We start from the raw sequence: 20244 nt of genomic DNA, 5'->3' as shown, positions 1-20244 counted from the left end.
TGTCAAATAGTTAAATCATGATTAATTACATGAAATGTATTCCTGATTATTCACTGTCTGAATGGCACTATTAAGCAATAATAGAATACCATTTAAGTATTTTTGGGTGTTACTTATTTCTGTGCTACAGCTCAAGGCAGACAGTCTCACAGTGGGTGCAACTGTATGGCCAGGCTGGATTCACCAGATACATGCAGCAGTGCCCTGCTGAGCATGGCATCCTGGGCAGTGGACTGACTGACTCTCCCCGTTTCAGCCAGAGTTCTCTCAGAAGTGTGGAATCGGCGTGCATTAAAAAAAGCTAATGCTTTAATTTGAGTTAATTGCATGTTAATTGCAATTGACAGCCTGACTAACTCCTTATATAAACATATGACATAAATCAATAGTGCAGCCTCATCTGGAACACCATGTTCCGCTCTGGGCACACTAGGTCAAGAACATCAGCAGAAAGTTTTCCAAGAGCAGCAATAGAAGTGATTGCAGGCATAAAGATGAATTCTTTATGTGGAGACTGAAGATATGTGGAATGTCTGGAAAGGGACCATTGCAGGACATCTACACAATAACTAGACACACAAGTTAAAATGGCAGCTTGTTTATCTCCATCATATAAGATGAAGCTGCCAGCCAGTGAAACTGAACAGCAGCAACATGTTCTGTAGAACTCACTGATACAAGGCACTCTGAAGAGCAAAGACACATTTTAAAAGGATTCCAGATTGGTACAGCTACTGAAAAGAACCAGTTACCGTAGATAGGATACAATACATTTTAGAAAAAGTGTAAAATCCTCATGTTTCAGTTCAATTGCCAACTTTGAGCTGACAGATTACAAAAAAAATTCCCCCTCAACAGGTTATTCCATAATGTCACGTATGGGGTTTCTGGCACAGGTCACTGTCCGACAAGATACAGAACTAAATGGACTGCCCAGCTAATTCAGTAGGACAACTCAGTATAAACACAAGATGACCACAGTACCATTGTGGTATGATGAAATTAGGCTCAGATCTGTTGAGGAATCTGCCATCTTTTGCTCACTACCAATGACTAGCAGTAATATTTCTCTCTACACTCAGAAATAATGCAGCAGGAGCACTACAAAGGCACTGCGTGCAGGAGGAAGGGTGGGGGGGAAGGATCTGTCCAAGAACTCCACAGCTAGCTACTGTCTATACTGCCTAGTAGGGATGTTACATTTAGATTAAGTGGCTAATTGAATATTTGATGCAATTTGCATTGACTATTCGATTAGTCGATAAGCCTCTGCCTTTGAAGTGTAGCAACAGCCCAATGGGCTGTAGGGAGCATGGGGCCAGCAGGGGACTCAAGCAGTCCCCTGCTGGGCCCGTGCTCCCTGTGGCATTTCAAAGCAGCAGCTCAGGATCCTCAGCTGATCCCGGGCTCCATGCCGCACTGCCACTTTGAAACAGCATGGAAAGCCTGGGACCTCCTGGCCCCAGGCTACCCACGGTATTTCAAAGCGGCAGCGCTGCACTGAGCCCAGGCACTGTCGCTTTGAAACACTCCTTTTCTTCCCTCACCCCTTGCTACCTCTTTCTGATAGAAGCCGCAAGAGAGGTGGGGGAGCGACTAGTTGAAAGGAATTTGATGGGAGATTTTCTTTGTTAAAAACTACACGAGAAATACTAGAGGCAGAACTTAAACTGAAGTCTTTAGGACTGGATGATAGTGAAAGTATAAAGTAGCTGAGGTACTTACGCAAACATGGATATTTTTCAAATCATCAATTCCAAACAGGGAACAGAGCTTTTCTCTGTAGGAGTTGTAGGAATCAGTAAATAAATCCTGCTACTTACAGTTCATACAACGTATGTCTAAGGATAGACTAGTAGAGCCAATGGTTAAGCTGTATCTAAGATGATCAACTGAATAGCTTCTGTAAAGGAAAAACTAAGCCAAGGTGTAATACAAGTTAATTCGGGGCATCCAATCCCTTCCCGTCAATTCAGCATCAGACTTTCATTTTTTATTTAAACTAGAAGTCCCTGAAACTTAAGAAAAGTAACTGTGGGGAAATATTTGTGCTGCTGATTTAAGGATGGTGAGCAACAAACAGTCAAAGTAAAGAACTGTTTTCCACCCAGAGGAGTTAGTAAAGAGAATGGTTCTAAAATTTGTATTGGAAGTTTCACTAGAGAAGAATTAGATACCGAGTTGGTGGTTTGTCTGTGGCTCCAACATAGTAGATGTTAGTGGAATTGTAATGATTAAAAAGACACTATGGCTGTTTAAACTACAGTAGATAGCACAAGGTATTGAAGTGTCATGTCTACAATAGGCAGCTATAAAAATAACTATAAATTATCTACACTGATCAGCTTTGAGCCTGGAGGATCTGCTACTTAAAGTGGGAAGAAAATAAAGGGAGCCAGCCAGTGGCAGAAGTGAGAGGAGATCTCTTTAATTTTAAAAGTATCTGTTACCAGGTTGATGTAGCAGACCATGATATTTTAACTGCAGCTGTGTCTTCAACTTTGGTGTTTCATGGAGAGATAAACAAATAGTGAATCAATTTGACAAAGGACTGCATATATAGGAGTGTATGTGAACATATGAGTGTGAAATTACATGTGGAAAAAGATATTTACATTAGACATGACCAGGGGATGACAAACTGCGGCAAAATCCACTTGCCATCCCCGCACTGTGCATGCACCAGACCCGCATTGCACATGCCACCGGTGAACGGGCGACCAGCTGAAATCTACTCGCCACGGGCAAACAGATAAACTAATTTGTCAAGCCCTGGACATGACTGACGTATTCAGAATTGTAGTGAAAATCAAATGCGCCTTTTTCTGCTGTCAGAAAAAGCAGATTCTTGACTGCATTATTGGTGCTGGGATGACACAGTTAAATCTTTTATGATGTATATTTGCAATCTGTGGCTTACAGTACCTTAATGTATCAGAACAGATGTTAGATTTAAGAGGGCTACATAGCTTCCTTTTCCTAATTATAAAGGTGACTCAGACAAACTATGCAAATACTTAAATTCAAAGAATGAGGCTTAGGTAGATGTCGCTCAAGTAGTAACCTGTCCCAGTACCTTCTGATTCAACATACGTTAGAGCCCGAGAGCATAAGGAATGTTGTTATTCTTCCTCTGAAGCATCACTTAGTTTTCTGTCTTTTGGTGGTACCCACTAAGCTAGCTGGTACGATAATTTGATTGCAAGATCTTCACTGCATGATTCTGGAGATTAGCTAGCCTCTGATATGGTCTGCAACCCAAGGTATGTACTGTCTTTTAGACCTCGATACTGAGAATTGCATGTGTATCTTTACAGACTAACTATTTGCAATACCACAATCTACATCTTTAAATAGATTTCAGGCATTTACCATGTTTGTGCGATATAGCAGGGGTGTTACCACTAAGTTTCAAAAGTTCATTATCTGGGGGTTAGCAGAAAAGCCCAAAAGGTGTCAGGCTGTGCTGGGATTTGAAATTATATAAACTGAACAGCAGAATATTCCCTCCCATGTTACTAGGAAGAAAGAGCAGCCAAGCTTGTATGAATAAAGTCTGCCTCCTACTTTATTCTCAATTTATCCTATTTATTTGAAAGTGTGGTTTTACTCTGGAGCAGGGGCCAGCAAGATATAGCCCATGGGTTGAATGGATATGGCCTGCCAAGCCTTTTAATCTGGCCCACCCACCCACCACTGTAGCATGCAGCAAGTCAAAGTGGCTAGCTGCTCCTCGTAGCTGTCAGCACTATGGGGGGAGGAAGGGGAAGGGCTTTGTGCACTGTACCCACTCCCAACAAAGTCTGAGCTCCTACTGTCTGGAAACCAGCCCATGGGAGCTGAGAGATTTTGCTGAGGGCAGAGGCAGTGCAGTACAACTTCTCAGCTCCCGTGGGCTGGTTTCTGGCCAATAGGAGACGAGAGATTTTGCTGGGATGAGGAGCATGCAAAGCCCCTCCTCCCCAGTGCAGTGAACCATATAGAACTGCCAGTCAGAGGCTGCTGGCTGGGACCTGCTTAAGCACCTCCTGACCAGAGCCTGCCTCTGGCACCCCACCCTTTCCTAACTCCCTCCTCTTACTTTGCATCCCCTTATACACCTTCCACAGGCCAGAATCCTCTCCTGCTCCCATACTCTCTCCTGCACTCTACACCCCAGTGACTTGCCCCAGTTCACCACCCAAAACCTCTGCACCCTCCTCCCACTGCCCCAGCCCACAGCTCCCTCCCAGATCCTGTATCCTCTCCTATCTCCTTCCCCAGGCTAGAAACCTCTTGCACTCTTAGCCCCTACCAGATTGTGCACCCCAAGCCCCTGCCCTGGGCCACAAGCCCCTTCACCCAAACTCCCTCTCAGACCCCACAGCCTCTCCTGCACCCCAGTCCCCCTATCCTGAGCTCCCCCTCTGTATCCTAACCTCCATCCCAGACCCTGCAGTCCCCTCTATAAAAAAGTGTGGCCTTTGATCACTTACCAAAAAACCTTGGTGTGGCACTCCATCAAAAATTATTGTCCACCCCTGCTCTAGAGAAAGGACTAAAGTTTTAGTATCCAATCTCTTCTCCCCATGCATGTTACATAAAACTTGACTCTTGAAATTCCCTCAAAAAGGTTTGAAACAGCAGAGATGGAATTAGACAGGATCAATGAAACAGCAGCAAGGCAACAATTTACCCATCACTGTTGTCTAGATAAAACACCTGCCCACCGTCACCTTTGGCACTTATTTTTTTCTTCCCCTTTACCGGAAACCTGTAAGTCAGAGACCCTGCCTTACTCACTAGCATTCCAGTGTGACAAAGCCCTTTGGGCAGAGGCACTTTGGCAGTGAAAAGACAATTGGGAGAAGGTAGGATGCTGTATGCAGCAGAGAAGACACTTGCCTTGCAGTGGACCAAGAACGACTGATCCACAAGGACTGTCCAGAAGCAGGAGCCTACCAATTCTCCAGTCCTCAAATGCTGAAAGAGGCTGTGGTTGCCATCTCCAGGACTCAGGTCTGCCCCCGAGGATAATGCCAAACTCTAAGAAACAAGTTCTGCTCCGGCCAGGTAAAAAAAGTACCAAAGAAATCAACTGACAGAGACCCAGCTGCCAAAACAGCACCTTTTATAAAGATACAAAAGCTAGTCTCATCTAGCAGCTAGTATGTTTGTCACCCTAAAGAGGGATCAAACAAGGTGAAGTTTGATAGTCATCTGAAGTTCACAGGACACCACTGGACTGAATTAAAAATTAAAAGAGTTCATTTTTGTAAGAAACAATATATTTTATTTTTCTGACACCACAGCCCTAGCGAGTGGTTTTGTACCAAATTTAATGGAGGTTACACAGAACGTTTTACGCTGGGGAGGAAAAAAAATAACCACAAAAAAAATCCTGTATAACTTTTAGTGTCTGTTCCACTCCCACATTAATAAAATCACTTGGGGTGTCTAAGAAAAGGAGAATAGGAAACAGTGAGAGAGACTACTGTAGGATGTAACAGTGTCCAAGTCCAGCCCCTTCCTGAAAGTGGGAAAACGCCCCACATGAGGAGAGGCTCTCCTAGATTTACTCCCCAAAATAATACATTGTATTGCAGCTGCCAAAAGGAGGAGACAGAAGGGGACAGAGAGAGAAGCCTATTTAATAAGGAGTGGGAGGGAGAGACAGAAGGTGCTGGACAGCACTCCATAATTTGAAAAATATGTCCTTAATTTATTATTTCTTTTAAAAGATTCCCCTCACTGAACTTAAGTTCCTTTTTGTGCTTTTCATTAATACTCTGCTCTGAGGTCGTAGTTTGGTTTTCTATACATTGGAGTTGAAGGAAAATAGTCCGTAGTTCTGAAGATGGATTCTCCACCTCAAGTAAACAGCCTAGAATCCCATTCTCCTCTCACCCCCAAAGACTAAAGTCTCTGCTAAAATCCCTTTTACAATATAGTACAGTACACAAAAAAAACCCAAAAAATAACCGAGTCCTGGGAGAAGCCAGTCCAAAGGACGTAAACATACAGAGAATGGTGCAACTTGTGACAAATGGCAATTCTCAAAATACAGCTACAGATTCTCAAAGCAGGTGCCATCATGGGATACCGAAATCCACAAAAATAATTTTTAAAAAATAAATCTTAAAAAAAACCTGTTAAAATGAATTATTTGTTTTTCAGGTAAATTCCATACATTCGAGATTTCCCAAAGCATCCTCTGGTCTCTTTTCACCTATTGCATGGCCAAACTGTACTCCTGAAGCTCCCCCAAAGCCCTCAGGACTTGGAATCTCATCTTGACAAGGATCACAACATCCAGTCTTATGGTAGCAGCTTAAAACATCATGTTCCCTGGATTTCCAGGGCCTTGGCTAAATCCTCCCATTCCAACATCAGCAGCCATACCTCGGGGTCTCATCTGGGGGGGAATCATGATGTTCTGTTGAGGTCCCATCATGCCTTGCATTGACATCATCATACCAGGTGAGCCCACCGGTCCTGGGTGGCTATATAGCCCAGCAGGGGCTCGGTCCTTGCCTGGAATCATGCCCACTGCAGCTACTGGGTTACTCATTAGCGTGGGCTGACCAGGCATTGCCGTTTGTGCTGGTGACATCATCCGATGGTGAGGTCCCATCATGCCTTGCTGCAGAAAGGCAGGTGGTCTCATGGGATTATGGCCTGGCATAGATGGAGCAGTTCCGAGGGGGATATCGGCAGTGCCCACTGGACCTGGGCCCCCCATGCCAGGTAATGCAAGTCCCATCCTTGGAGTCTGCTCTCCTATCATTCCCTGCATATGAGAGAATCCAGGCCCAGGACCCTGTGGCTGCTTGCGGCCTGGAACCTCCCCACGAGGGAAATACTGCAGTGTCTGGCTAGGCTTCTCCGAGGGAATAATCCTGGACAGGTCAAACTCTGGTATTCCAGTGGCCCCAGGGCGGATCACCTCCTGCAGGTCCGGATCAGTGAAAACTGAAGGCATGTTTCCTAGAACAGTGAAGGAGTCCGGACCCCCAGGGCCTCCAGTCTTGCAAAGTGCTGGATCCGTTGAACTTTGGGGCAGGTTGGTGGGACGCCCCAGAGGTCCTTCTCCATGGAAGCCCATTCCAGCTGGGAAGTTGCCTTGCCCTCCACTGGGGCCATTGTGTGGAAATGGCACCTGCTGGGGCGGAGACTGTACTGGAGGAAACCCCTGTGGGAAGCCCAGGCGTCCTTGAGGTACCATTGGAGGATCTTGGGAACCATGGCCCATCATCGGATTGTGTGACATCAGGCCAGGTCCCACAGGGACCCCATGAGGAGGTATACTGGGTCCCATAGCATTTGGAGAGGGCATCTGATTGGTATGGGAAAGAGGCTGGGTCATTCCCATTGGGCTAAGGGTTGGCATTGGACCCACTGGGTTTGGACCTGAAATTCGAGGATTCTGGGAATTAATGCCCATTCCTAGAGAAGAAAAAAAAAAAAGAAATTTAGATCAGAGGCAATCAATAAAGATACAAGAACTGTGTCATGTTTCTGGCTCTGATTTATGAAATTAGTGCCAGTGAAAGATGCCAAAGCCTCCCTTGCTAAGGCTACTGTTCTATTTAACCGTAAAACAGCATGGACTTCAGCAGCCCTATGTTGTTCTCACAGCGTCCAATGTGACCAAAAAGGGCTCCTAAAGCAAAAGGAGAGGTCACTAGATCCAACTGATGCCTTGGCCATTTTGTCAAGACTGCTTACAAATGTATGTGGAGGTGGGGATTGTTTAATCAACATACAAAGACATTTGCCAAACGCCTCCCTTCCACAGTCATGGCACCTGCAAGTCAGGTGGCTCATCTGTTAGATCTGCTCAAATTAATTAGTCCACGAATGCAGCAATTTGTCATCAAGTACTTAACAAGTCACTTTTTTCATATACGTGATCAGCTCCAATCACTAGTATCCTGGGCAGACCATAAACTGTACAGTCTTCAAATGCCTGTTACCAGACTCCTGGTCCTGAGAATTCTCTTTTTCAATTGTGGTCTTTTCCCAATGGCAGGGGAACAATAAGCAATCTGGGGCAGGGGCTTACAATGTAAACACATTTCACACACAGTAGGGCAAGTCACTAAGTCCAAGGGGACAGGAACATTTATTTATCTTCTCCCTTAACGCCTGGGTACAGAAAAGAGCAGCTTCCCCCTTACTACGGCACAGGCCAAACAGGCACCCTGCTCATCCTCTGTCTAAAAAGAGAGTGCAGGTTTCTGGGAAGCACTCCAATTATTTCTTCGCCAACTGAAGCAGTGCGCAGAAGGCTGGGCAGGAACCTGTCTTACCTGGTAGATTGTTCATTGGTGGCAAGTTTGGGGAGCGTGCTGGAGGAGAGTCATCATCCGAGCTGGCCACAGTCTTGATGGCATCATGATAGAGTGGCGTAGAGCTGGGCATGGCAAACTTGGACATCCTTGACATCATGATGGAGAGAGGATTCTGGGAAAGCGTGGGCTCTGGCGGCATTGTATAGGGACTGCTGGAGGGAAGATTTCCAGGGAGAGCCACAGGAGCAGACTGGCTGACAGTGGAAGGTGGTGGGCCACCTAAAAGAGGAAAAGATTTAGAGTGTTTTTCCTTTTAAATAAAATTCTCAGAAAACTTCCTCATTGGTTCCAAGAATCTATGCAAATAGACGTCATGAAGCAACCAGTTAAAAGTATGATAGAAATACACATCATACTGCTAGACAGTGGATTTCTATCCATATGGTTTCTTTTGGGAAAGAGACTAGCATGTCTCACAATACTCAGTCCAGAATCATGGGCAACTAGTTTGAAAAACTTTCCCAAACTTCCATGGTAATTCCTTTCCCATTCATGCCTCAAAATGCAAGCACAGAGACAGAAACCCGAGGACATACAGCCATTGTGGGCCATAAACTATAGTTATCCATGCCCATTTCTGGAGAGCTCTATTAAAAGTTTACACAAAGTTTCCTGTTTTGATTTACACTTAAGTATCTTATATAAAAACTCATTACCATTACAGTCTCAATGAGTGTTACTTTTCCTGTTATTTTAAAATATCCCTTCCTTATGGAATAGTGTAAACACAATTTTCAGCTGATCGTAGTCCCCATGTCTCCCCACCAATAAGCTTCAAGATGCCTGGCTCATTTTTGGAGCAAGAGGTCACTGTTTCAGGAAGACATTTAAGGCACTCATGTCAGCCAAGCAAAAGCCAGCTCCAAAAAAACCCACAGGAAGATTATGTATTAAAGGCTTCGCTAGACACAAGAGTAGCCACATATTAGAAATTCTGGGTCTAACTGCAGCAATTCAAGCCCAGATTCAATGCCAATTTAACACTCCGCCTGGGAACTTTAAACACAAGCATCCAGATTCTTCCTTCCTCTCAGTGTGATGTACACAACGCAGAATAAGATGGCTAAATGACAGATATTGGCATATGGCGGACATTAGGTGTCTACAGTGAGAACTACTGCTGCCATAGAAACTCACTGGCACATCCATTAGAGCCAAAGGAGCAGTCCCCTTCACTTTGAACAGGAACAAGTCTGATCTTTCAATAGTTATCTTTCTGCAACACTAGAGGGCAATGTAGTCATGCGTTTTCCACAGGCTCCTCATTAACTCCTGCAATAAGGAGGTTTCACAGGCTGAAAAGCTCTTGAGAGCTGGTTCCATCACACTGCTGCTTCTGCTGCATGGAAACACTGCACACCAGGGATTTGCATATTTGGAAGCTTGTGGGAGGAACAGACTCTGTCACGTACAAGCTCTGAATCTAGGAGCGAGAGATGGGACTGGTGCTGCTGAAATGCCAAACAGATTGTGTGCATCCCGAAATACATCTTATGGTCCTTGATTGTAAAAGTCTTTGGGTCAGGGACTACCAGCACCAAGCATAATGGGGTTCCAGTCCATGACTGGGGCACCCACATGCTAGAATAATACAAACACTGAAACACTCCATAGACTGCTTCACATCTCTAAGGACCAGCTGCATAGAATCCACCTGCTACCTCTAACTATACATGAAACAGACAAAATCTGAACTGGTATCAGCAAAGCTCCTCCCAGGAGAATTTGTAAAACAGAATTATACCACCAGCAGTTACTGCCTGAACAGATTGTGAACAATAGCTACCAGGGTCAGCACACTTTTATAGGTACTTCTTGTTTCTCCTCTGGCCTAACAACCCCATTTTGAGGGTTTTTTATGATCTGAACAGCAACATTTCTCCCCAGTGCTACAATATTTCAGTTAGGAACAGGCTGGCAAACAAACTGTTCTAAGCTTTCTTCCACAAAGAGAGGGATTTCCTTCCCCACCCTTTTCTACTATATTTGAGAGTCAACTTGGGGACAAGGGGAGTATTCAACATGTGTACACCGGCAAGATAAGATGAGAAGAGGCAATTTGTTATGGAGCTCGCCCACACGTTCCACTCACTTAGCTCGGAGCCTCCACACAAACTCATTCAAACTGGCAGGAAAAGCTCCATATTCTCTTTCCTCCTTGCACTTGCTGCTCCAAATGCCCAGCAGGTAAGCCTCCCTCATCTCACATCACACATCAGGGTGAGCATATGTGAACCCAAGAATTTACACTTAGATAGAAAAGGAAACACTGACCTGACTCCACATTCCCCAGCATGGCTGGAGAAGACATGGTGAGAGATGCTTTGTGGTTCGGGGGAATCCCAGGACTCTGCAGGGGGGGCTTTGGAGAGGAAGTCCAGCCAGGAGAAGGTGCAGGGAGCGAAGGAGACTTGAGGTGGACTGGCGAGGCAGCAGCTGATCCCAAAACAGGGGGAGACTTAATGGAAGCAGCAGCAGCTGCAGCAGTTGGCCCTGCAAGCATTCCTGCCAGCTGGGATGGAGTCTGAGGGGACTTAAGGTTCCCCGAGGGAGAGCCCAGCATGGGAGACTGGACCTGCCGCATTGTGGGGGACTTCAGAGGGTTGATGCCCGGTGAATGCACCTGACCGGCTGCAACAGAGATATCCAAGGGCTTGCGTCCTAGGCTGCGCTGAACAGGGGGAGCTGTGTTGAGGCTATTAGGGTTACTGGTTGGGTTGAGAGGTAGTGGCGGCATGTGGCTGAGCCGGTTGTTAGTCCTTTGGTCAGGCCCAATCTGCTCTCTGAGATTACGGAGACCACCTCCCGGGCCCTGAGACATAGAAAGGAAAGGCCTGGGACCCATGCCATACTCCTGTTGGGGATGCTCTCCAAATGGCAAGGACACCATTTTCTGCTGAGAGGAGAGCATCTCTGAGACTCCTGGACGCAGCTTCATCATCTCCTCTGGCCCCACTCCAGATTCCCTCATCTTTTGAGGTATCATGGGTGGGTTGGAGCCCATGTTCACATTCAGACTGATGTCCCCCTTCATGCTGCCAGGGCCCATCCCAAACTCTAGCTCCCTACCAGGGCCCATCTGAGGTGGCATTCCTTTCGGGAAGTCCCCCCTGGAGGGGCTCAGGGGCCCTTCCACAGGCATGCGAGAGAAGATGGGGTTATTCCCAGGCTCCATGTGTCTCTGGGAGGAAATCATCCGGTTCATCTCTATGCCAGGCCTGATGCCTTCTATGCTCAAACCAGGGGGAAGGCCCAGCTGCTTCTCTGCCAACTGCTGTTGAAAGATCTCTTCTGGCAGGCCCTGTGGATTTGGGAAACGCTCCCCTCGGCCAGGGCCACTGAAAACACCCTGGCCTGGAGGGAAGTTTCGGCCATCTGGGATTTTTGGCACATCATCTGGCCAATTGACTCCTGAAAGCCCAGGTCTGGATGTGGGATTTGGGACACTGGGGCTGTCCATGTCAGGGTTCATCATTCCTGCAAATCCAGGCAGGCGCATCTGGCTCCCAGGCATATTGGGGTGAGGGGCCATGCCTCTGGGAGGCAGAGAATGGGACACATTCATGCCATCAGCAAAGGATTCTGGACCACCAGGGCCCCAGGCCTCACCAGGGGTCATCTGATAGGGAGGAGGAGGCCCTCGAACCACCCCTCGAGGCCCATGCTGGTGGACCATCATGTCCTGCAGGGAACACTGCTGCACCACAACCTGTTCTTGCTTCCTTCTCTTCTCCTCATAAAACTCCTGCTGCAGCTTCAGCCAGGCCACTTGCTCTGGAGTCATGTGATCCAGGTGGTCTGGGCCTATGGGTCCAGATTGGGAGTTCATAGACGGCGGCACCATTTCATCTGGTGAGAAGGGCATGTCTCTGTGTCCTTGAGGGCCAAATGGAGCCCCTCCATCTGTCCGAGGCCCTGGACCTTTGCCTAAACTTTGGGATTGAGCCATCATGGCCTGTATGGGCCCTTCAGGTTTCTTTTGGGGACCATCCAGAACCCCAGGGTTCTGGGGAGGCCCCCCACTTTGCCCTCCAGTGAATTCTTTCTCATCGGGGAAAAGCATGCGCTGTATATCTCGTAGAGTTTGCAATGAGCGCTCTCGATGTTCCAGCTGCTCCTGGGATAGTCCATCTGGGTTCTCGCCTAAACTGGAAGGGTCACTACTGGATACCTGTGGGGTGGGACCTTTGGGATCTGCAGTGGAGCTATTACTCCCCTGGGAGACTGGGCTGACTGCTCGATTATTTGGGGTTGAACTCTGCCCAAATCCTTCAGTCTGCAGTGGGGTGGAGTTGGCAGGGCTGCCAACAGACATCACTTTACTTTCTACTCCAGGACTGTCCTGATCCATGGGACAGGGGGGACCAGTGGATTTAGATGCTGGTGCTGAGATGGGTGGAGTTGGCTGCATTTTGGCATTCTGGGGAGGATTATGTTCCTGCGAAGCAGGAGGCTGTGGCTGAGGTGGAGGCAGAGGCTTGGTTTCATTCCGAAGTGCTGTGACCGGGGTGTTCTGAAAGACAAAGCAGAACATTTTAATTGGCTCGCTCTAAATGGGTGCAAAGGGAGCGAGGGGGTAAAGACCAAGCTGTACTGTGTCATGCCCACCTTCATCACACAAACCCACTACGAACACTTTCAGCAGGAACTGCTGCCTTGCACATGCAGTTTGCTAACTAGATCCTTGGACAAAAATGAAATGTTCTATCACTCAAGTGTCAACACCAACCAAGCTAAAATACTACTCTGGAAACTCAAACACCTTTCCTTCATTCTGCACAGTGCTCCTTCCAGCCTAGAACGTGGTTTTCAGAGCTTGAACAGTCACCTTTCCCTACTCCCTCAAAGCATGCAGGTGGATGTATGCACACACACCCCCCCCCCCCTTCTATCAATGAAAGGCTCCCTACCAGGGGTACAGTATTTCGTTCTGTTTTGCTGTTTGAGATGTTCTGGATATGAAAGGACACAATGGTTTCTGCCTGTCCCTTCAGCACAGCTTCTGCAGCCCTGTAAAGACAGACAGACAGAATATAGGTGAGGCAGCAGTCGGATGATTACCTTTCTTCAATCCCCCTGGCTCCCAACTACAAAGGGCAGGGAGAAAAAAAAAAAAACCAGTGAAAAGCTGGGTCATCAGTCTTTTGACCCCAGAGGTCTGGGAGAAGAAGAAATGAAAAAAGAAGAAAAATCCTCACATCTACAGAATCTCACTATCAGTATTTAAGGTTCATGTCACCATTTAACCCACCCCCTAAACCATCCATGGTGCAGCTCATGAAATAGGCTGCCAACAATTGCCAAAGACAAGGCTAGGTGGGAGAAACTGACCAGATGTCGATAACTCTTCTCCCACAAGGGATTTGAGGGAGGAAACAAGCTTTTGAATTGGATGCAGTGAGGTACACACAAATGCAGAGAAAGACACAAATGACACATTCAACCATTTACGTACTTATTGGCCATCTCAGTAGAAAAGACATAAACCACTTTGGATGGAGTCTTTTGTCCACTAGGTGGCTCCGAAGTGGCAGTCAGGCCATGGGAGGGTGTGGAAGACCTTGGGGCTGATGCATTTGAAGGAGTCACGGAGTGTGGGGTATGCTGGGAGTCCTGGCTCTTCATATGGTCGGCAGAGTTGCAGTCTGGAATGCAAGGGGGTGGGGAAAACTGGTCACCAAGCTCGGAAGCTGTGAAAACGTTTGATGCTCCTCTCACTCTTGACTCAGTTGGCATCACACTACCCAACTTTCCTATAAAGAAGGCTCATATTCCTCTCCCAACTAGTACAGAGGAAGCTGTTCTGTTACACTGTGGATTCTCTCCCCCACTTCCCATGCCAAGAAACTCTTTGGGCACTGCTGGAGGAAGCTCATACTATCTCAGCTCTAGCAAGTCCCATGGCACTTACAAATGACTAGGTCAGAAAGCATGCGACACACACACAAGCAGATAAGCATTTAAGTTCTTTAACATGGAGAAAGTTTTGTATGAGACCTCTTTTATTCCCTTACCTCATGCCACCTAAACCCTAGTTTGCTATACTGTCAGCCTGACCACACACAGCTTCTAATCTCGCCAGTTGGAAACTAACTCAAACAGGATCCATGTCCTTTAGAGCCAAAGCCCTTTTGTTGCCATTCTGTCAAAGAGCCTAGAAAACATAAATGCAAATCCTACAAGGCCTAATACAGGAAACCCCTGAGTGCCAACCCCCAGCACTTACAACCATTGTTGTAAGTGGGGAAGGGGCTGAAAACACCCGACTTGCCCGCATTTACAACACCCCCGACTTGTGATGCTTCCCTGGGAACCAATAACGTAACAAGTCGGGGGCCGCCTGTATCGCAGAGCAGTAATAATTATTTGTACTTCTGTGCCACCTTTCACAGGAGGATCTCAGGGTGATCAAATATCACAATGGAGAAACACAAGTATGTATCTATTATACTGCACCAAAATCCACAGTTAGGAAAGTAAAGAGTGAGGTACAGTAAACCTCTGATAATCCAGCACCTTTAGGACCCAGGGGGTGCCAGATTATCAGATATGCCGGACTATTGGAAGGGGGGGGGCTATGAGGGATCTGGGGTGGGGTGGATGGCAGGGGTGGTGCTGCGGGACCAACTCGGCAGCATCCCAGCTGCTCTGCCCCAGGCATCCCCAAGTCTGCCGCTGCTGAAACTGACCAGCGGCTGACTCGGGGAAGCCCGGGGCAGAACAGCTCCAATTATCCGGCTGCCTGGAGCACTTCCGGGTTCCAGGTGGTGCCGGACCATCAGGAGTGCCGGACCACTGGATTCCGGACAACTGGAGTTTTACTGTAGTTATATGTCTAAGCACCCTCAATGGAAGAGCCAGGAATAGAGTCTAGGAGATTTGACTCTCAGTTCTGTGTTCCTACCTATAGTTGCTATAATAGAGGGATGTTAGAGTGTAAGCGACTAACCATTTAACCAATAAGCTGATGTGTAGCAAAATACGTTGCTGATCCTGAGTAGGGCTTTTGAAAATCAGTGCCATACAAAGAAGGCAACAATGACAGTAGAAATGTTGACTTAAGTTTTAAGCCCTCGCCTTCTCAATCTCTGCATAGGAGAATTCCTGCATATGTTTTCCGACATGCTTATCGATATTAACCAATATGCATATCTGTTAATGATGTCGGTTACACTCTACCGGCTCCCGGGGAGGTGGTTTTGCTGTGGCAGGGAAGAACATAAGAACGGCCATTCTGGATCATCTAGGGTCGTCTAAGGTCCAGCTCACCCAGTAACCTGTTTTCCGACAGTGGTCAATGATGCCCCAGAGGGACAAGGAATCAAGTGATCCCTCTCCTCCTGTCATCTATTTCCAGGCTCTGATAGAGAGGCTAGGGACACCATTCCTCCCCATCCTGGCTAATAGCCACCGATGGCCCTAACCTCCGCATGTATCTAGTTCTTTTTTGAACCCTGGTCAAGTCCTGGTCTTCACAATATCCTCCAGCAAGGAGTTCCCCAGGTTGACTGTGCAGTATACAAAAAAACACTCTTTTGTTTGTTTTAAACCTGCTACCTATTAATTTCATTAGGGAACCCCTAGTTCTTATGTTATGGGAACGATAACTTTTCCTGATTTACTTTCTCCACGCCCATCATGATTTTATAGACTTCTATCATATCCCCCTTAGTCTCCTCTTTTCTAAACGGAAAAATTCCAGTCTTTTAGTCTCTCATCATATGGCAGCTGTTCCATACCTCAAATCATTTTTGTTTCCCTCTTCTGAACTTTTCCCCCATGCTAAGATATCTTTTTTGAGATGAGGTGACTACATCAGCACACGGTACGAAAGATGTGGGCGTGCCATGGATTTATATATAGGCAGCAAGATATTTTTGGTATTATTCACTATCCCCTTAAAAAAAAAAAATGATTACTACCATTGTTTTTGCTTTTTTGACTGCTGCCACCCATTGAGTGGATACAATAATGAAGCCAGCAGGGGCTGGTGACCCCACTCCCAGGGAGCTTCGCAGCAGGCTCTGCAGTATAAAGCTTAAATAAACTTATTTAAGCTTTATACTGTAGCATCTGCAGCATGTAACCGTATAACTGGTGAGATTTTCAGCAGTTACATGGTTACCTATTGAACCAACTTTCAACATCCCTGGTATAATACCACCCAATACACCTTGCCCATCTGTATTCACAAAACTGGTTTGCATGCTGGTTCTGACACTCCAATTCAAAACACAGTAGCTCCTGGGAGGCCACAAGACAGAATGGGGTGGAAGGAGACTGACAGTTTGTTTTCCCAAAACCTCTGGGGGAATTTCAGTGTTATCAAGAAACAACTTTTCAATCCTAAGCAGGGCTGGACTTCAACTGAACACAGAGACATACATTTATCATTACCAGCTGGGAAAATCCTCTCCCCTCTCTACAGGGGATTTAGCCTCCTTCACCACAGTCACCACCTCAGGCAGACAGAAGCTTTTGCTAACCCCCCACAAGCCAAATAATCATCTCACACCAAAACTTGGCACTTACCTTTAATTTCTGAATCATCGCTGGGAGTCCCAGTGTCCCTCTGTTCGAAGGAATCCGCTGAAATGCTCCTCTCTCGCTTTCCCTTCCCCTTGGAACCATTTCCAGCCCCATTCTTCAACCCCATGCTCCCAGCTGGGCCAGGGAGCACTTTAGGGGGGTGACCTCCAGTTTTAGGGTCACAGGGAGAGGGCTGGGATTGGCTGGTAGAGCCCCCCTGTTTACCCGGGTTGGAAAATTTGGAATCCAGCTGGGGGTTTCCAGACGGGGACATCACTGTGGGAGGACGGACCATCACCTCCTGCTTTGATTTGGGGCTACTGGGGAAAAAAAGAAAGAAAAGAGAGAATTTAAAAACAGAGATGAGATTGTCAAATCACTCCAGCAGGACTGGGTTAGAGAGAAGCACAGCAGCCACTGCTACTGCCTCTCCAGAGCAAGGCAGTTGCTGTGGAGTAAGAAATGCCTACATGCTTATCTTCATCCAGCTGCTCTTCCAAACATGCCTTGCAAGGGTTATTATCCAATATAGGATCACAGTGCTTAAGGAGGCACAAGAGCAAGCAGCAGGCCTGCCAGATCCCTGCTCAGTCACATGAGGACCCACCTCTGGGGCTTCTGTCAATAAAGACAACGGTTTCTATGTACACAGAAAAGCCTCTCACACCAAGACCAGCTCAAAGTAAACAAACAGGGCACCATAAAGTTCACCACACTACCCATCCAGACCCAAATGACACAGTACAGCTGTGATCACAGAGTGGAGAAACCTACCACAAGCCAGCCCAAGACAGCATAAGGAAAACCCAGCATTATTACAGCACTCATCACAGATTAGGGAAACTCTGCAGGCAAATACAAACCTCTGACCATGAAAACAATTAAACCAGCTACAACCTGTCTTTGAATGAGGAAAGAGGAGGATACTGTCTCCACATACACTCCTGAAAAATGCGGTGGAGGAGACTGCATTAGCTTTTACAAAAAACAAACAAACAAACAGTATTTTCCCACTCTCTGTCCCATTACACAAACTACATCCTAAAACTATGTGGTCTCCTTAGATTTCATACAATTACAGTCTCCCTTCCTCCCTTTATTTTAGCTACTGTCAGCCCCTTCCTTTCTTCTGTAGGGATTTACTAGGAGCTCATTTTACCCCACCCCCACCCAAAAAGGCAATGCATTGTAGCAAGGCTCACTAAGGAGCAGCATGCTCCTTTGGTTGGCCAGACAGCTGTCTCAGAAGCACCCCCTCCAAGTCACTGTCAGCTCTTGCTGACCCCTGGAGCGAAGCATCAAACCTAGGTGGGCTGTCAAGCACATCACACATCCAGTGATCACCTTTCCTTCAAGCTTTTCCCTCTTCCAAAGCCAATGGAGGAGGATGTCTGGCACAGGCAGATGAATGACATGGACGAGGATTGTGCAATGATAATCAGTTCCATGCTGCTCCTCTCAGCAGCACAGGGAGGACTTTGTGTTGGAGTACAAGCACAAAGATCATCTGTGCTTGACCCAGCCTTGAGTAACGCTGCAGCAGACATGGGACACCTCCCCCTCCATCCCAGAACAATTCACTGGCGCTCCTCACCTCTGTGTGTTTCCTGACGGGGAGTTCCTCACTTTGGGGTTACTGGAATGCATTGACAGATATCCTGTGCTCTCACACGCACACGGATGGGCTCTCGTCAAGTTCCTCTGGGGGCCCTGCTGCTGCTGGCAGCTTTGAAATATTTTCTGCCACACGCTTCTCTCACCGCTGTCCGTCCACTTGTCTTTTTTCTCTTTGTCTCTCTGTGTCGCTGCACTGGACCCTTCCCTCCTGCAGCTCCAGCATTCTCTGAACGCGTGCCTCCTGCTGCTGAGGGGAAGTCTCGCATCTCCAGGGCACACTGTGTCAAATCGACCCCCCAAAAAAGAACAGAAGACAGGTAAAGTACATTCCAAGCCCTGAATTACCTGAACGAAACCGACAGGTGCCTGGCAATCCTTCCTCCGTCACTAACAGGGTGCAGCTGGCTGGAATGCCCAGCAAGGAGAAGCCTCTGAAAGGTATTAAAAACTCACATCTGGTGAAGCTAGGATGTAAAATCCCATTTAATTGGCTAACTAGTTAAACATATGGTTTAAATGGTTAACCGATTAAAGGGGGACGAGGGTCGAGGTGCTCCAGCCCAGCTGAAGGGCCCCCCCACCAGTGAGCTGAAACACTCCTTTCCCCCAGCTGGAGCCTAGACAGTCCCTGTGTACAGGGCATCCTGACTCACTGCTAACAAAGGGTGCTCTGGATGGGACTAGGGATGTAAAATTGTGATTAATTGGCTAATTGAATAATCAGTGCAATTTGCATCGACTATTAAATTAGTTGATAGGGTACCTCCACCTTTGAAGTGTAGCAACAGCTCCTGGGCTATTGCTACACTTCAAAGGTGAAAGTACTGCAGGGAGCACGGGCCAGCGGGAGACTCAAGACACTGGCCCCATGCTCCCTATGGCATTTCTAAGTGGCAGCACTGCATGGAGCCCAGGGTCAGTGGGGGATTCCCCAGCTGAAATGCTGTGTGCAGCCCAGGGTCAAAATGGCAGATCCCGGGCTCCACACGCCTGCCGCTTTGAAATGTGGCATACAGCTCGGTCAGAGCAGCCCCTGCTTATGGGGGTTCCTTGGCTCACCACTGACAGAGGCTGATCCGGCCAGGCAGGCCTCCAGCAAGGCTGGAGCAGCCCCCCTGCCTGCAGCAGGCAATGAGCTGCTCCAGCCCCACCAGTTAACATTAACTGGTAAGCCTCACCCTTAAGGGTGAGGCTTACTGGTTAAACTTTCACATCTCTAGGTGAAGCCATTCTCCCTTAACCCAAAACAGGTTACTCTGGATTCAGACGAGCATGGCAGACAGAGGTAGTGAAGTTCACCGTATTTAAGGATGTTAACTAGCGGTTAACTTACTAGTCAAGTAGTCGATGGAATTTCCATCAACTACTCAACTAGTCGAAAGGCACTTCCGCATTCCTCCTTTGAAATGTACAAGAGCTGCAACTGGGGTAGGAACTCCATGTGCACCTGGGGCCAGGAGGAAGTCCCACTGACTCCGGGCTGCATGGGGTCGTGCCAGCTTTGAAATATACAAGAGTCCCCAGTGGGGACTCTTGTGCATTTCAAAATGGAAGCGCCTTCATGGAGTTCGGGTCAGTGGGGGACTCAGGGTCCACCACTCACCCCAGGCTCCATGCTGCGCTTCCAATTTGAAATCCACCTGGAGCCTGTGGAGTCCACAGCTGACCCAGGACTCTGCATGGTGCTGCCCTTTGACCACCACGTTGGTGTTTCAAAGTGGCAGCGCCTCACAGCTGATCCCAGGATCAGTTGTGCGGCGCTGCT

The 20244-nt window shown here is 47.4% G+C and overlaps 2 protein-coding genes across 9 annotated transcripts in view; both read right to left on the bottom strand.

Moving 5' to 3' along the window:
* Positions 1-5249: 5249 nt before the first annotated feature.
* Positions 5250-18592, bottom strand: BCL9 (BCL9 transcription coactivator). 3 transcript variants are annotated; one of them, XM_075909379.2, is made up of 7 exons: positions 18457-18592; positions 16866-17182; positions 13789-13978; positions 13244-13343; positions 10608-12846; positions 8292-8552; positions 5250-7425 (listed from the first exon to the last, which is right to left on the bottom strand). In XM_075909379.2, the coding sequence occupies exons 1-7, from the start codon at positions 18507-18509 to the stop codon at positions 6311-6313; spliced, it is 4275 nt and encodes a 1424-aa protein (XP_075765494.1). In that variant the 5' UTR covers positions 18510-18592; the 3' UTR covers positions 5250-6310. The 3 variants fall into 3 exon arrangements, with proteins under 3 accessions (XP_075765494.1, XP_075765503.1, XP_075765512.1); XM_075909388.2 differs by having other exon boundaries at positions 16866-17179; positions 18457-18591; XM_075909397.2 differs by lacking the exon at positions 18457-18592 and adding an exon at positions 17333-18407.
* The window catches only part of LOC142820475 (uncharacterized), a 66734-nt gene continuing 65043 nt past the window's right edge, over positions 18554-20244 (bottom strand). For all 6 annotated transcript variants that reach the window (XM_089773401.1, XM_089773398.1, XM_089773396.1 and 3 more), the window contains one exon: positions 18554-18757. In XM_089773401.1, coding sequence (XP_089629527.1) covers positions 18554-18745 — 192 coding nt within the window. In that variant the 5' untranslated portion in view covers positions 18746-18757. The remainder of the gene's footprint in view (positions 18758-20244) is intronic.

Source organism: Pelodiscus sinensis, chromosome 1 (assembly GCF_052426305.1).
Source record: "Pelodiscus sinensis isolate ZL-2025 chromosome 1, ASM5242630v1, whole genome shotgun sequence".
In the NCBI taxonomy this organism is placed as follows: Eukaryota; Metazoa; Chordata; order Testudines; family Trionychidae; genus Pelodiscus; species Pelodiscus sinensis.
This window is presented reverse-complemented; position numbering and strand designations above follow the sequence as displayed.

What these genes read in the sequence shown, in the direction of transcription:
- BCL9 (XM_075909379.2), bottom strand. Translation starts at nt 18,509, where the DNA reads ATGCATTCCAGTAACCCCAAAGTGAGGAACTCCCCGTCAGGAAACACA. An exon ending in AACGAAATACTGTACCCCTG is followed by an intron (nt 12,847 to 13,243) that starts GTAGGGAGCCTT and finishes TTTGTCTTTCAG; the next exon opens with AACACCCCGGTCACAGCACT. An exon ending in GCTGGGGAATGTGGAGTCAG is followed by an intron (nt 8,553 to 10,607) that starts GTCAGTGTTTCC and finishes TTCCTCTTTTAG; the next exon opens with GTGGCCCACCACCTTCCACT.